The 17,636-nt window shown below is 44.9% G+C and overlaps 1 protein-coding gene across 2 annotated transcripts in view; it reads left to right on the top strand.

Annotated features, from left to right (window-relative positions):
• The window catches only part of NPHP4 (nephrocystin 4), a 941,192-nt gene that overhangs the window by 588,788 nt on the left and 334,768 nt on the right, over positions 1 to 17,636 (top strand). For both annotated transcript variants that reach the window (XM_078642627.1, XM_078642628.1), the window contains exon 17: positions 3,675 to 3,835. In XM_078642627.1, the coding sequence (XP_078498753.1) occupies positions 3,675 to 3,835 (161 nt within the window). The remainder of the gene's footprint in view (positions 1 to 3,674; positions 3,836 to 17,636) is intronic.

The raw sequence follows: 17,636 nt of genomic DNA on the forward strand, positions 1-17,636 counted from the left end.
CAGCCTCTATGGCCTTTTCATAAATCCAGAAAATGTGGTTACCAGCAAGGACTGCAATCTATTTTCTTGCCTACTGCAGCTACAGCCATGCATGACCGGAAGGGGACAGAGTTATCTGCTTGGCTGGTCTGCAATTATCTCAGGCTGGTAAGTGTTGTAGGTTGATGATCACGATGACACTTTCTTGTTTGCATGTGTTCCTCTTTCAATCTCATCTGTTTTTGTACAGACTACAGCAGATCATGCCGCCATCCTTTCGCAAGATGTTTGATCATTGCTGGCTAGTGGGGTTATGGAGAGAGTGCTTGGGCAGTGAGGGGCCAGGGGTGTTACTCCTGGTACTCTTTGGTGCCCAGAAAGGCCAAAGACCTTCAGCCTCTGAATACGTGTTCAAGATGTTGGCCTATGTTTAGAGGTCTGAGATACACATATTTCTGTAGCTTGATGACTAGATCTGGATGATGATCTTGCTGCATTTACTTGTTACCCACCTAAGGGCAAGTGTCACCCTGTTGTCATCCCTCCATCAATAAGTCAAATCCCTTCTGAAACCCAAGCTGAAGATTCCAAACATTGGGGCCACACTGGGCACCATGACTTTCTAGGCCTTTTCACCCCACTGCAGCAAGACCAGGACATTTAGTTTATAATCCTGATGAAATGCGTTACTTACCTGTAACAGCAGTTATCCAGTATTGGTGTCTTTCATAGATTCACATGCCTGAATCATTCCCCGTCGTCGAGACGGGAGCCTCGGCTCCCTCCTGGTTTGCAGCATGAACGATCTGAGACTTCTTGGCATCATGCATCTTGCTGTCAATCATGAACGTTGGCACACGCAGGCTCTGAAGCGGAACCTCCACCTGCAATGAGTCCAGCAGTGGGTTTGCGTCTTGGACAAGATCTGTGTTTTAGAAAAGACAGCTTTGGCTATTCAGTGGTGAATAACATCCTGAAGGCTGGTCCAACTTCATCCAGAGTTCACAGTAGTGACAGATGCATGGTCTCTGCGTTTGGTAAAGTTAGGAGCCATTGGTCTCCAGTGGAGCTGAATCAACATATCAGTCTTTCGAAGATTTGTGCATTGCAGTTGGCACTAAAGGCCTTCTGCTATTCATTAAGGGAAAGCTGGTTCAACTCCTGAGAAGTATTACAAAAATCATGTGGTACTTCAACAAGCAGGCAATGTGAGGTTGTGGGCGCAGTGCTAGGATGTGTTTAAACTTTTCGTGGTGCCACAATAGCCTTTCTAGTTAACATTATATTAGCAGACATCTGGATATCTTCTACTTGGTTATCTATCAACACATTCACTAAACACTTCTGTGTGGACATTCATGCCCGACAAAGTACAAGTCGGACAAACTACTTAAAACATTGTTCCGTATTAGTCTCTCTGTTTCTCCAGAACCACTTCTTTGGATGAGTTGCACTGGTTTGTAGTCTATGCACAGCATGTGATCTACAGCTGCGCCTGATGCAAAAGGAAACATTGTATATCTGTAACAATCATTCAGCTTGCAGTGCCAAAAATTCACATACACCCTAAACACCACCATGGTTGCGAGCACATGGTAGTATGTCTGATTCCAGTGCATAGGCATCATCAGCAGTCAACTTTATTTCGGTTCGATGAACCATAAAAGTGCACAGTGCAAAAGCATCATAAATACATAGAAACATGATACATACAAGTCACAGATCATATCAGTGTAAGTATAAAAAACAATTACAATCATAATCATAATACAATCATAATACATCAATGCTACCACAATACTAAGACAAAAGCCAAAGGAACAAAAACCTCAGAAAAAGTCCTTAGAAGTGGACTCATATAGGGTCCGCTATGTCACCTGGATTAACTATAATATTTTCTAGTATGGGCAGCTCTAGAATAGACATCATATTTTTTCACATCTCCTCACCAACACTCACTCTGAAGTTGGTAAAACACAATTGAACCTGATGTGTGTTTCTTGGTGTATTGTGGTATTTATGGGTAGTATCACAAGTCACTTTTAAACCAAACCTTTTTGAACAAACTACTTGGAATATCTGATCCCAGCTCTAGATGACAGGGAAAAGACAGCATTTGAGATTACACCACTACAAGCTGCAAACAAATTGTTACAGATAATTAACGTTTTCTGTTTTAGTGCATACTGATATGTCTTACGTAGTTTTAGTTTTTTTATAATGCTTTAAATCGTACCGTTGGGACTTGATTGGGATCTCTAAAGTGGGGGATGTATATTCAAAGGGTTCGGTGCGCCCGTTTCAGGCCCTCCAGGCTGACTACGGCCTGAGTAGTCGGGAATTCTTTCGTTATTTACAGATCAGGCACGCTTTGGTTTCGGTGTTTGCTCCTGGTGAGATTCCGCCTGACTCTTCCCCACTTGAGGACCGTATCCTTGACGAACATCTTCCTGATAGCACTATCTCCCTGATTTATAAAAAGTTGATTAACAATCGGACTGACTTATTGGCCCGGCTTCGGGAACAGTGGATGGGAGATGGGTTGGAACTTGATGGTGAGGATTGGCAATCGGCCCTCTCCTCTCCGAAGGAGGTGGCTATACCGGCTCGACTCCGTTTGGTCCAATTGAAGATCCTTCATCGGGTGTACGTGACGGGACCGCGACTGATGGTGATGGGCTTTTCCTCCGATGGACTGTGTAAGCGTGGATGTGGTTTGCGTGCTACTTTCCTGCATATTCTTTGGGAGTGCCCGATGGTGGCTGCTTATTGGGTGGCCGTGCTTGATCTGATGACTGTGGTGACGGGGATATCCTTGCGACCGGAACCTCGTCGCTGTCTTTTGAATGTTTGGGAGCCCACGGACTATTCGGTGGCACAGACTAGATGGGCCACCCTGGGCTATATGATCGCGAAGCGAGATATTGCGCAACTCTGGGGGGCCTCCAGGCCCCCTGCCCTCTCGCAATGGGAGGATAATATGGATTGGTCCATGTTCCGTGAGAAAACTGTTTATGTGGCCAGGGGTAGACCCAGGGCATGGGTGAAGGTGTGGGGTCTATGGAACGAATACCGTGGCGACATTTGTACTCCTCCCCTTGTGGACACTGTCGAGATTACTCTATCTCCCTAGGCTGGCGTTCCCGGAATCTTCATATAGGGACTGAGCTGGTGTCACCGGCTCTTCCCCCCTTCTTCTTCCTGGTCTCTGCCCCCCTCCCCCCTCCCCCCTCCGCTCCATACTCCTTAGTGCTTAGGATATTATTATTGCACCTCCGTTGCTGTCCCCCCCTTGCGTCCCTTGGGCTGACCTTCAGTGATACACTCTCGCCTTTTTGTATGTTTGTTCTTTCATTTATATAAAACCTGTTTTGGTCCTGTATATAATGTGGAGTATTGCATTGTTGATTGACGGTTACCTCTGCGGGCTTATGTGATATGTCTCTCCTCCTTTTTAGCGGCTGGCCCGTGTGGTTGTAGGCCCATCCTTGTACATTTCTGCTTGCTCAAATAAAGGTTTTTAAAAAAAAAAATAAAAAAAAATAAAAAAAAATAAATCGTTCTTCAAATGGTATCATCACTAAAACTCTGTTTTCTTATACTCTCCAAAATATGGTAATTAAATCAGTAGAAGGTAATATCAAGCATTTCTACATAAAATGTTTTCATTATGTGTAAACTTCATTCAATTCTAGGACTTCCTGGATACCAACTGAAGTATATGGTGGAACCTGCGTTTCTAAAACCTGGAGAACAGCGGTGGTTTATACGCTACCTTGCTATTCATACTCTTCAGATTGATGTCTGGGATGGCGATTCCTTGCTTCTGATTGGATCGGCTGCAGTTGAAATTAAAGTAAATATTGCTTTTCACTCGTGTCATTATTTATATGCAAAATAGCCATTGCAAAACAAACGATTAATATTTATAGAAATCTGTTTTTCCCTTTAATAAGCACTGTCTTGTGTTTACAATGATCCTCTGGACAGCCAGGTCTTCAATTTAACGTGAACGAATAGCCTTAGAATATGAGTACTTGGCTTTATTTCTAATTGAAACTACTGCCTGGAAATTTTTTTAAACTGACTTTTCACATTGTACTGAGGAGGGTATTGGGGAAATAGGATTAAGGGAGTAGGGAGGAGGGAACCTATACCCCAGTGTGTTGCACCGATATTGCCCAACACTGACTGAAGAATTTAGCACATGGTCCAATCAATTTTGTTCCATTTTCCACATTTCAGGATTTTGTAACCCTCTTGGAGCAATGTCCAATGATCTTAAAAGTCACGCATATATTTTGCTTTTTTTTAAGACTGTTAAACAGGCCTTTTGTTTTTTTAGAATTTGTAGCAAATGCATAAAGGCACTATTTAAAATCTCATTCCAATCAATCATTATGTGGTAATTTGGGATTTAGCGTGGCATATGGAAATGTGAAACTTGCCTTCCGCTGAATTTTAAGACCTAGTGCTATCATGTACTAAACTTGATGTCTTGGACAAGTTTGCTTTCTGAATGTTAAGGTGTCCTACTGTGTGGTAAATGGGCTAGTTCCCTTCACTTAAAGCACTGTGTCTCCTACTGGAGAATTTACTGGGACTTGCACGGGGAAAAACATAAAAGGCCCAGGTCTCGCAGCAAACCTCGGACTTCCAGGAAAAATCCTTCTTTTCAGAGAAGATTACAAGACATTTGTATAACAGTAAATGTTGGATGTTCTGGTCGTTGTGCGTTCAAAGACATCTAGCTCCACCTAGAACTTTTTTTGTTGTCAGCCAAGGTTTTTCTTTGCAACTCATGAGGGATGTTTTGCATGTCACAACAGTGTGAGGTTACATGATTATGGCTTCTTAGTTTAAAAAAAGTAGGGTGCAGATTTACTGTGAGATTCTAGTAGTTTTAATTTCTGAAAGAGTTGGTCAACGTTTTCTCTCAGTAATGTATGTCATAGCTTACTTGTACCTCATTTAGTTTTGACTGGGCTTAGAGCTTCACCGTGCGTGGCTTTCCTTGGTTGTGATAAGATGTACTTTAACCTAAACACTGTGTCTTTCTGATGGTAACTCGGAACCAGGAGGGTGAGTCAGTTACAACTGTTTTGAATTGCTGCTCACTGGTTTCAAAGGGAAAATGGTGTTATTTAGACCCTGGAAGATGGTCCAGTCAAGAACCGCCTGACATGCGTAAAGATATTTGCTGTGTCTTTCGGAATCAGTTTCCTGAAACTGCTACCAGCGGTGTTGTGGAAGAACTTTCTGCAAACTAAAGGCCGGGTCTGCCACCATGTTCTTGTGGCTTAGTCAACATTTTTTTTTTCAGAAACAATACTCCAAGCTGGGGGTTTGTTTTTGATAATTAAAAAAGCATCCCTGCATAAGGGGAGTTTTCTCCAGCGCGTACGCGCCATTGTTGATTTTCCCAGCCTGGTTCTGCATGTCTTGCATTCTATGGAAGACCTGGGAACAGAAAATTAGCTCCTGATGGACGGACACTTCTTGCCACAGATTCCTCACATTAGAATACTCACCAGACTGGATACGGCCACTTTGCTTAGCAGTCCTCCTGCGCGCTATGTGGCTCTGTGTGGCTCCCCACTGTCCCAGAAGTGATAGAGTGGAGTCTCATAAAACAGCCGCCCCTGAGTTCTGACCTCAATTTTTTGTTTTCCACTTTCCACATTCTGCAGGTCCAAGAACACCGTCCAGCTCCTAAACCACCTCCCTCACGGGGGTCTGGATCCCATTCAGTAGGCCACTGGGAAGGCAGGGGCTACAGGACCAGAACCTTGTGGGGTTGAAGCCTCTTACCAGTGCTGTCCTGGGACCTGTCCCACAATGGCTCTTTAAACTTTGCAAAGTCATTCCCTTACCACACTTTACTGTCAGTGAGAGAGAGAGGGTGAGCAGTCAGGGGTTTCTCAGGGTGGTTAGTGTAGAGGTGCCCAGGATCAATACTCAACACCACCCAGCAACTGAGTAGGATCAATGTCCAGCCTAGTGCCTCCTTTTGTATAAAAGACAATAACTTTATTACCCAGAAAACACAGAACTAGACATACTATAATTCAAGGATACCCGGGTTACATTAGTTAGTCTTTATGCTTCTAGGAGCCTTTTCGGACTATCTTTGCTACTCTACCACCTATCCATCATGGGTACCCCACTTTTCTGTGGATTCCCCCCTCCCAGGTCAGAGTTCCAACTACTGCCTATGGGTACAGCTCATGCACCTCTCGGGTCTCTTGATATTTGGGATTGATCCTGAGCCAACGCCAAACTTTGGTAGTGATGAAGTCCCCAGTCCAGTTGTGCAGCACAAGGGCCACCAGCTGGCACGTATCCCAGCATAAGTATGGCCTACAGCACAGGCACACAGCTCCAGGTGCTGATTCCAGCAATGCACATATGTTGTCTGGGGAAAGCAACCTTTCCTCAATCTTTTACTGTGGTCCAGACTGTGGGTTTTCAAAAGGGACATGTACAAAGTACACTATCAATACTAGCACACGTGTATATCTGCAACACAGAGATGTCAACATTCAGTATTGCGGGTTCATCGTCCGAACTTTAATCAAATGGAAATATAAACACACATTCTGATAGAGACTTCTAGCTGCAGGTTCCCCAAACATCACATTGGATCTAGAAACCTTTCCATAGGCCCTTTGCCCACAGAAGGTGGCCCCTTGTGGCTCCGCACTAATGCCTCTTCGCTCTGGAGATGACATAGGAGCCTCTCCAACGCTCTAATGTCGGTTCCTTTCTTTCCATGCCACCAGACGCTGATTTTGAGTTTGTCTCTCAGAGATCCTTTACCTGCAACTTGCAAAGGATGTCACCCCCTAAAACGACAGGTTTTAAACCCTGTAGGGACTGTTGCAAACAGATGTCTGTGATTGATCCTCACCAGGTGTGCTTGGGGTGTCTGGGATCCAGCCATGACTTCAAGACCTGTGCAGACTGTGCGTAGATGAACTCAAAGTCCATCAGGGAACTTAAAGTGAAACTTTACATAGCCATACACAAGAAGACACAGTATTGGGCTCAGGCCAAGACTGCTTCCAGTCCAAGGCTGGATTTCGTACCCACTCCCATTCCCAGAGCCTACGGAGCCACTCTAGAGGCTGGTCTTCACCGTGCTCCAAATCTTCAAGTAAGCACTAGAAGCATAAGAAGTTAAAATGGAGTTCTGCTCCTTTTCACCATTCCCGCTCACCTGATGAAGCGCGGGGGTGCCACCAGAGGTCCTGTTCCCATTCTCAAAGCAAACTGACTTGGGAACGGATTCCGCAACTGGATCCAGCATAACCCTAATTTCCGGGACCTTCAGCCATGTTGCGCCAACTCAAAAAGTTCTGCACAGCTATACTCCAGCCCTTTGGATCTTTGTGGGCGCCCTCTAGCATGCCTACAGGCCCCACACAGCCGAGAGGCCCTCCTGCTGGATTACCACGGCGGATTCACCCTCTGCGCCACTTTTGCCCTTCGTTCCAGTACTGACACCGTCCCTGCCGCAGACCACCGCGGAGGTGAAAAGCATTTTACTGACCGATGTCCTGCAGCCTGGTGAGGCTGCGTCTGAGCTTCTTCTCCCATTTAGTGGGGCCTTGACAGATACTCTTCTCAGGACTTGGGCTAAGCCTTGTACCGGTCCTCCAGTGAACTCTCAGATTGCCAGGCACCAACTTCCTGCTCCAGGCGACCTGGTCTTTTTGTCCCAGCGCCCCTCTCTAGAGAGTCTTGTGGTGCAAGGTTCCACTAGCTAGACTAGCCAGACAGTTTCCCAAACCTTCCCCTTGATAGGGAATCTAAGACATTGGAGACGTTTGGGAAGAGGTTATTCTCCTCAACCAGCTTGACCCTCAGATCAATTAATGCCTCCTGCCTGCTAGGCAACTATATCCACACCCTTTGAGGCTCAGTGGTTCCGCAGAGTTCTCCCCAGAGTTCCGGAAGACCCTCATCCTGTCCTCTCACAGGCAATTCAGGATGGTATGATGTGGCCAAGTTCACGATTCATTCTGGCTTCAACACCACCAACTCTGTTGGGTGGGCCATAGGCACAAATGTTGTGATTCGCCTCCATGCGCGGCTTTGAACCACTGGGTTCTTGGGTGATGTCCAGTCCTCACTGATGTACATGCCGTTTGATGGGACGCCCTAGTTTAGGTACAAGGCTAACTCTACCCTTGAGCGCTTCAAGGAGCATTGGGGCACAGCTTGCTCCCTCGTCCTCTCTGCCCATCCTCACCAGCAGCAGTTAATCTTGTCTGTTCATGGCTTAGGTCACGGCATTCCGTACCATCACCCTATCCCACCCCAACAGGAAACCACGAGGTTCGTCGGAGAGGCTGTGGTACCTACCCCCTCTACGGCCAAGGTCAGCATACCACCCAGTCCACCACACTTCCCGCAGCCCTACCTACCAAACATCTTTACTGTACCTCACAGGGTAGTTGCCACCCTGTGGGAGGCAGAATCTACTGATTCTATCCTGGTTGGCAAGCAATCACATCAGACAGGTGGGCCCTTCAAATTGTCCGTGAAGGGTACGCCTTGCTCATCCTTTGGTCAACACCACATATTGCGCCATCTACCCAACGACTGACGATGGAACATCTCTCTATTTGCAGCAGGAAGTGCTACCCTTATTGGCCAAAGGGGCTGTGGAGAGGTGCCATTGCCAGAAGTAGGGCGTGGTTGCTACTCTTGCTACTTTCTGGTGTCGAACATGGATGAAGGTCTTTGACCCATTTTAGATCTGCACCTTCTCAATCTCTTCCTCTGGAAAGAGAAATTCAAGATCCTTTCCCTGGCCAGGTCTTCTCCTCCCTAGACCCTGGAGACTGGATAGTGGCATTGAATCTGCAGGACACCTATTTCCATATTTCTGTCCTGCCCGCCCATCGGCGCTACCAACTGTTCATAGTGGAAGAGGAGCATTTCCATTTCGCTGTGCCTCCCTTTGAAATTCCATCACCCGTCGAGTGTTCACAATAGTAATGGCAGTGGTGGCAGCACTACTTAGGAGGTCAAGGGAGCCAGTCTTCCCCTACTTCAGTGACTGGCTCTTGAAGGTGGGCTCACACACACAGTCGTCAACCAGCTTCAGACTTCAGCAAACCTCCCGTCATCTTTGGGGTTTATGTTAAACGTGCCAAAGTCACACATGACTCATTCTCAGATTCTCCCCTTCATGTTAGGTTATGTTATATTAAAAGTTTTCTAAAGCGCACAGCTGCCCCAGCGAAGGGGCGTCCCAGCACGGTTCAGTTTCGTGCCTATCCCCAGGAAGAGAGTTCAGGATATTCAGGCTATGATCCCAAGCTTTCAGTCTTGGGCCTGACTTTCATTAAGGTCAACTCTGAGGCTGCTGGGACTTATGGCCTCCTGCATCTTGCTGGTTGAGCTCACCAGGTGGCATATGCAAGCTCTGCAGTGGGGTCAGAAGTTTCAGTAGGCCCCACATCAATGGGACCTTTCTGACTACATCCAGAATTCGGAGGAAAATGCGTAAGATCTGCCATGGTGGTTACTGGACCACAATTGGGTCAGCAGAAGACACACTCATTTCCCCATACAGAGCTACTAGTCGTGACCGATTCATCACTTCCGGGTTGGGGTGTCCATCTGGTAGAGATGACAATCAGAGTGCACTGGTCTCAACCTTTTGGAGCTGAGGGCTATCCACTTGTTTCTGAAAACCTTCCTTCTGTCCATCAAAGGGAGACTGGTACAGGTGCTCAAGGAGCCCATCACCACCATGTGGTACTACAGCAAACAGGGTGGATGGGATCAATGGCCCTTTGCCAGGAGGCCTTGCGCCTCTGGAAATAACCTGGCCATCCAGGAATTCTTCTGGTAGTGAACCACCTGGCAGGATTGTTGAATGCTAGGGCAGAACAGTTTAGCCGCTGGCGTGTAGCGGATCACAAATTGCAGCTAAACCTGGAGGTATTGCTAGGTCCCTTCCTACGAATGGGGAGAACCTTGACTAAATCTGTTTGCCACTACTGTAATGTCAGCTCTTTTGCACTTTGGAGTTTCCAAGACGTCCTTTGCTCAGAGACGCGTTCTGTCTCATTTGGATCCTGGGGTTCCTAAATGCCTTCCCGCTGATGCCATTCCTGCCCCAAGTTCCTCAAGATCAGGACGAACGGATTCCAAGTCATTCTTGTGCCTCTGGACTGGACACCGAGAGTATGGTATCCAGAACTCCTGGGCTTGATCAAGTGTCCTCCGATCAGGCTGCCCTTCGGGGAGGATCTTCTGTCACAGCAGAATGGTCTGGTTCACATCTGGTCTTCGCAACATCCACCTTCATTTGTGGAAATTAAGAGGCGACATCAGACAACCTTTGACCTTGCTCCAGAGGTGGTTGATGTCGTCTTAGCAGCCAGACATCTCTCAACAAGAACTTAACACACCTGTCGTTGGGATAAGTTTGTGGTTTGGTGTAGGACTCACAAGATTGATTCCCTACATGCAAAGTTGTCCAATGTCTTACTATTTGTGCTGTCTCTCGCCTGGCAATGCCTTGCTGTGGCAACTGTTATATGTTATCCTCCTGCCCTCTTGGCCTTCATTTGCTTGCCTCTTCAATTAGTTTTTTGAAAGGGCAGCAACACATGTTTCTCCCTTCTCTTTTTGTGATGTTGACCTTTAGGGCTCCTAACCATCAAAACAGTGCTCCTTGCTGCCATCACTTCAGCATGGCGTGTGAGTGAGCTCCTGGTTCTGTGTGTTCACCCACCGTACACCACCATCTTCGCCGGCAAACTGGTTCTGCGTACTCAGACAGCCTTTCTCCCTAAAGTTGGGCTGTCGTTCCACGCCATCTAAACCATCACCCTGCTGGTGTTCTGTGCTCCACTTCACCCCTCTAAGGAGGAGGAGAGGCTCAATTGCTTGTACTCTAAAAATGCACTTCGCTTTTACATCGCACTAAAAGACCACCGGGTGGACGATCACTTCTTTGTGATGTTTGCCGGAGCATAAAAAGGAAAGGCTGCGCAGAAAGTACCATCTCATGCTGGATGGTGCTCTATATTAAGATCTGCTACCACATTGGTGAAGAAGCAGCCTCCAGAATGACTTTTTGCCCATTCCACAAGGGCCAAAGCGGCTGCCACTGATTTAGTATGCACATTCCCTGTCCTAGACATATGTCAGGCAGCTATGAGGGCGTCCCTCTTTACTTTCACGAAGCACCGTTGTTATGACATCCTGGTCTGCTGAGAAGGGCATTTTGCGCGCTCAGTGTTGCCAAACTTTATGGTTTTAGTCTATCCACAGCCCCTATTAGGTACCAGTATGGTATATATTGAAAAGGTGAGGAATCTGCGGCATGAAGTCTCTATCAGAAGAACAAGTTACTTAGCTTCAGTAATGCTCTTTCTGGTAGAGAATCTATGTAGTCACCGATTCCTCACCGACCCTCTCACCCTTCCTGTTCTGTGTTTGGACTCTACCTTAAACCCGTTACGCGCGGCGTAGAATCCTCCACGGTGCGGCTGTTGCCCGACGCACGAGGAGAACAGGTTAATAAGATCCCAAGTCTTTGAATCTGCACACTGTCTACGGAATTGCTTTTGGGACTCTGCATCTGGAGGCACAGAGAGTCTCGAAAGCAACTGATGTCAGCGTGCAGGAGTGGTGCCTAAATTGGCCCCACACAAGATTAGAAAAATCTAAAATGAGGTCACAGGTACAAGAAGTTTAGATACGAGGGCATGGAGCACACTCCTATATCAATCAGGGGACATTTCTGTGCCAACATAGGACAAAGCCATTTTTATTCCAATGGTGGTAACATAATATCATCTTAACCAATCCATATGGTGCCGGTGGCAACTTCGTTCTCTTTCTTACCCTTAACATCCCTCATAGGCAGGCAAGAGACTGTATTTAAAAAAGGCTCCCTGTTATAGGGTCTGACAAGCTGATGATGGACACTCTTTTATCATTTTTTGGTTTGTGAGTCAGTAGCAAGCAAAACCGAAAATTTGATAGAGGATAATCCTGGTGTGGTGGGTGGTCCTGCTGCGGTGTGACCGTGACGGTCTGCTCGAATCATAGAAGAGCCCATCATGCAGACCACCGCAGTCAGAGCGCTGCCTGCACCTTCATGCACGGTGTGGCACATATGCCACACTGTGCACGAAGGGGGGTGTAAACCAGGGGGGCACCACATGTGCCCACACCCGCATGCGCCCACAGGCCCACATCCAGCAGGGGGCCCTAGGTTGTCACTCCGCCAACCTTTTCATGGCAGGTTCGCTGCTGTGAAAAGGACGGTGAAATGGCAACCTGGAATATGCTTGGTGGTGCCGGCTGGGGCACCTTCAGCATATTCCTGCTGGTGAACGACCACCAGCCCAGTGGAATCCTTGATCCTGGCAGGGCCTTGGTCCAGTGGCCATCTGATCGACGCAGTCGTAATACTGTGGCCGTTCCCACAGTGTGGCTGGCGGTGGTTGGACTGCCACCACGGGTCCTATGGACCGCCAAACTCGTAATTAGGCCCAAAGACTTCAACGTATTTTTTTATGAAAAATAAGGGGTCTACGTGTATGTGGCATATGTATAACTTGAACCTAGGTGAAATGCAGTACTGTGTTTTAGAGGCTCAAAGGCAAAGCTACAGCCAATCACTGATTGGAAAGGGCAGCTGGATTCTGAGCTAAGTAGTGTACTGCTGCTATGTAGTGCTTTTTAAGCACATGTGTGTTCAGTTCTTTTGTAAACTGTATCTGTGGTTTGGGTGGTCCTGATTGATACGTAGATGCTGTTCCAGATCATGGGTGTATCAATGGATAGGTCTGCTTCCTTGTGGGTTTTTAAAAACAAAAACATTTTTTTCCATTTCTTCCTCTCAATTCTGAAGGTGTCCTGGCTGTAGGTGTTCGGAAAGCCACCTGAGATGGTGAACTTGGTATCCAGATAGGTGGGGTGCTGGTCGTGCTGAGTTTGTAGATTGATGCCACTGGTTTTGAAGATAATGCGGACTGGAAGTTGGTGCCAGTAAAGTTCCATCAGGGTGAGGATGGTGTGGCCTTTAGTAATTGATGAACGTAGCTGTGGAAAGTTAGACTTCCTTAATGGGCCGGATAGAGTCTGGTAGGCAGTGGAATAGAGCACTGCTACAATCCAGACACTAGAGTACAGGGTTTGAACAGAAGTACTGAAGTTTCTTTCTGTGAGGAAAGGTTTCACTTCATATAGTAGTGAGAACTACTACCAGGCCTCATTGGACTTCGTCACGGTGAGTTTCTTGGAGGTATTTTAATTTGCATTAGTTAATGAAAAAGGGGACAGGGTAGAGACAGGAAAGAGCAGGAATTGTGTTGAAAAGCCGTCCTCGGTAGCGGTATTGAATGTTTCAATTTAAGATGACATTTTGTCACTAAATGAGATGTGATGGATGCAATCATTTGAAGCTCTCGACGTGGGACAAAGTATGAAATGAGTAGTTGAGGATGAAAATGTTTCTAATGCTTTTATGATTTGTCATGGAAATTGAGTAACAAAGTTTACTATAAAAACTACATAGAATTCAACTTGAGAAAGAGATACGAACGGTACATTATTCTTTTAGCTCTTTACTGGCTCACCATTGGTTTTTAACCTTTGTCAGAATATTTAAACTGTGATGATCAAAGAAAAGTGTGTGATGATTGATACAGTACATGCCCTAGAAGAGGGTGCTTTTCAGGTCACTCTTGTTGCTGGTGACAACCCGCATCTGGCGATCCATTGTAATTTAGAAAACTGAAGCTTCTCAATACAAGACATGATTAAATTAGCTTCAAGGAACACATATTGATTTAGAAATCCTGCAACTAAATATTCTGATAACATTTCTCAATAAAACGCACACTCTGCCACTGGGCAATGCAACCAGCCTTACACATTAAACGTTATTGAAAGTCATGACTCCTGGCCCACAGGACACGCTGACACAATCCTAGCAGTTACTTGACATCGTGCGTTACTACAAGGGAAATATATTGGATCCATCATTCAGCCACAGAGAGATTGCTACAAGCAAAATATGTTGGGGGAAATCAGCAGTCCCTAAACAAAGTGGTCAGGTTCTCTCATACATTTCTGTCATGTGAATAAGCAGAAGGTTTCCTGAAATAAACATGTAATTGTGGATTGACGTCAGACAAAATCTTATTGGAGGTTAAATCATATCAAAGGTGGTATATAGTTTGTCGAAAATGTTATTATTTGAAAAGTGTTGCTGCTGAATGCCTGTTTACTGTCCCTGAATTTTTTTAGCTGCCTTTATCCCAACTGTAGATTATTACTGATGATGTATTATGTACTTTTTCTCAGGGGCCATGCTTGTTATGTGATAACTGAGTAAATATGATTGTTAACTTCCTGACTGTTGGAAGTATGGATGTGTGTGCAGCTGGAGAACAGTTTCTAAAGCTATCTTCATCATTATCCGTTGACTATATACAAATAAAAAAAATGCTTCTTATTAATGTTACAGTAACAACAGAGGAAAATAAAAACAGTCGCCATGCGAAATGATTGTTCAGTGACAGAGTATTCGAGAAGACGGTGATGGCCTCTGAAATAGGTTGGGGGGGCAGTGGAGGATACAGGAAAACTGAGGTAGAGAGACCAAGGGTGGAGAAGGTAGGCTGACAGGGCGAGGTGATTGATTAAAGAGACTATTGTGAATCCTCTTGGGTGTGGAGTAACGTGAGTGCAGTCTGAGGAGCAGGTATTGTGGTGCAGCGTATTTGTGATGATCAGATGGATGACTGTTTTCCACTTAAAGTCTGAATCTCTAAACTGGAGTAGGGTGCAAGCAGGTGCCCAAATAACGTAATAAACAAAATGATGGCAGTGGTTTCAGAGAAACAGTCAGCACCTCTGTTTAGTTTGCACATGTGTATCGCAATACGTCCTCTGGTGTGCTCAATGTAAACACTGTGCCATCCACAGTATTACTCGGTACATAGAGAAAAAATTCCTCCATACACAATAATTATAGAAATGCGAACAACAGAGCACAGCACAACAAAAATATACAACTGATTTCAACAGTCAGTAATGTATTTAATTTCAGAATGAGCAGTGGATGAGACACTCAATATAACATAATCATGATCATAGGTGGATCAGTTTCCAGAAATGTTGACACTTAGTTGTAGAAAATAAACAGCCGACACGTGTTTCGTCGTTAAACAACTTTTTCAAGGCTTAAGTTAATATCTGTATGCAGAAGAATCAACAAAAGTACCCTTGACTTCTCCAATTTGAAGGTTCAAAGGTGTGCAGCAATTCCAATACGAATCCGTGAGTCGCAATACATCTAAATAATCACTAGCTGTGACAGGTGAACTGGAATAAGATCCGTTATGATAAACGGGAAAGAAGCCAGTGTATACAGCTTCTAAAAGAGTATTGGTCTTCAGTTGACGTCCCAAGGAGTTTAGTTTCCTGCTCCCATCGCGAAAGGTACAGGAGCAGGAAACTACGCTCCTTGGGACTTTACTCGGTCTAACTTTAGTAGATACATTCATATTTGCATGTTCCTGTGCAGTGTTCTGATAGAAAGAGGAGTCATTTGCCTCTAACATTGATGAATAATTTCATTGATTTATAAAACTTTTTTTATTGGAGTCTATAGATGTGTCCTTTTTAGAAAAGATGCTTTTCGTTTCATCTGAATTTGTGTAGTCATTTCAGTGTGTGCGTGGCTTCCTCGGCAACATGAGATTTAAAGTTATAAAGCTTTAAATGTCTAAACCCATTGCAAATAACAGGTGTATAGTTGCATTCCTTAGGGATTCAGATTTGCACATTCTATTCAAATAGCAAGTGACACACCCAGTGTCAACTTCTACAATTAATATCATGATGTTCTTGTCTTTGCATAATGCTTTTTTTTGCAAAACATTCAATATTAATTTGTACATGTTATTTAATGATTAGAGGTTCTAAAAATACCTTTCTCCGATGGAATCGAACTCTGACCTATATTTCTGTATCCAAAATGTCAACAAACGAAGAGTAATTACTTGATTTGTATGTTCCTCTAAGGATCCTGTTCCTGCTTCAAAATCATCCTATAGATTTTCAGTGTTAGTATCTAGAACTTGCATTACAGAAGTGAAATGAAGGCATAGAAAACAGAATTATTCCTCCCATACCATTCGACCAGATGCCTAAGCTCTACCTTCAAGTAGCATCCCTTGCTGACTGTGTTGGGATGGTGGCATTTGGAGGGGGTAGGAATCCAGGGGGTCTTTGCTCTCTCAGTGCCCCTTGCCCCTAGAACTCCTTAGCTTTGCCTATCCATCTTAAGTCAAACTCTAAAAGGAGCAATCTGGCACAAACATATTTTTGAATAGTACCTGCACATTAACAAATAAACTAAAACAAATCCGTAAAATTCATATTTGTTAAGTAGATATCCTTTTTTAGATTGCACTTTCACATTGCACTGCACTCATCACTCCCACACACTAGCTGTCATCAAATCTAGGCGCGTTGAGAACCTGCTCCATCTCATTTTTTTGCTCCTCCTACATGACCCGTGCATAATATTATCCACTAGAAATTCCTCTATCATCAAGAGGCACAGTGAATGGTAGGAAGGATACCCAGATGATGATATTGATCACTTTGGTGAGTGATGGGAATCCGATTGCTCACAAGGGTCTTCATATTCTTTAATTCTTTGCTGTATTACTCCGGTTGTCATTGAGGTTCTCCCTCAGTGAGGGTCCCGTTTTAAGAGACCCCCGGATTTATTGTGTAGTTTTGATAAGTAGTAGGAGCAACCAACAGAACCACCATAAATTAATAGAGTCCTTATTTGTAAAACATATCCCCAAAATAGAGCCTTACATCGAATCGCCTTCCTTGCAGCTCATGTACAATTCTGACTCCCTTGCTTCCTGTAATTGTTTAATAATTGCTTTACTTAATTTTGGGTACAATTTTGTGGTATTGATATTTTTATATTGATAACAATGCCGTCCTAATTATGGCATTGAACTACAATTGCACCTAAATATTCACCTTGTTTCTAATCAATAACAGAATCTAATTAATTAATTCATGCCTGACTTCCTCTTTGCTGATGATCAGTTCCATCACCTGCTTCTTCCATCCTGTGTGATTTTTCTTAGCAACCCCCTCCCATGTCCCATTGTTCGGGATACTTTCTTACGGGGGAGTGCGGGGTTGGGCCTAGACATGCCTGAGGATGCAGCCCGGTTTCTAAAGCCGGCCACTTGTGTCTTGGGTCCTTTTTACATACATTCTTCAGTGCTGACTGACGCAGATGGGGGTCATGCCAAACATATCGAGTGCATCGCTGTTGTGCCATCAGGATGAATAGTGGAGCTAAAACTATAATGGTTTTAACTCCTACCGGCAACCATGATCGTCCATTGAAAAAGATTGAAAAGGCTCGTATAGGGAGGGGCAATAAGGCAAACCAACAGCATTGTTATCAATTCAGAGCAAAGCATGTTATTTATTATCTTCCGTTTATTTTAGAGTCACTATTTTAGCTGAATCTGTTTCGTCACTTCTTCTGCAGACATCTAAGAGAGACACACCCAAAGATGTCATGCAGTTGTCTATGGAATATCATTATAATGATAAAACATCTTTCG

Source organism: Lissotriton helveticus, chromosome 5_1 (assembly GCF_964261635.1).
Source record: "Lissotriton helveticus chromosome 5_1, aLisHel1.1, whole genome shotgun sequence".
NCBI lineage: Eukaryota > Metazoa > Chordata > Amphibia > Caudata > Salamandridae > Lissotriton > Lissotriton helveticus.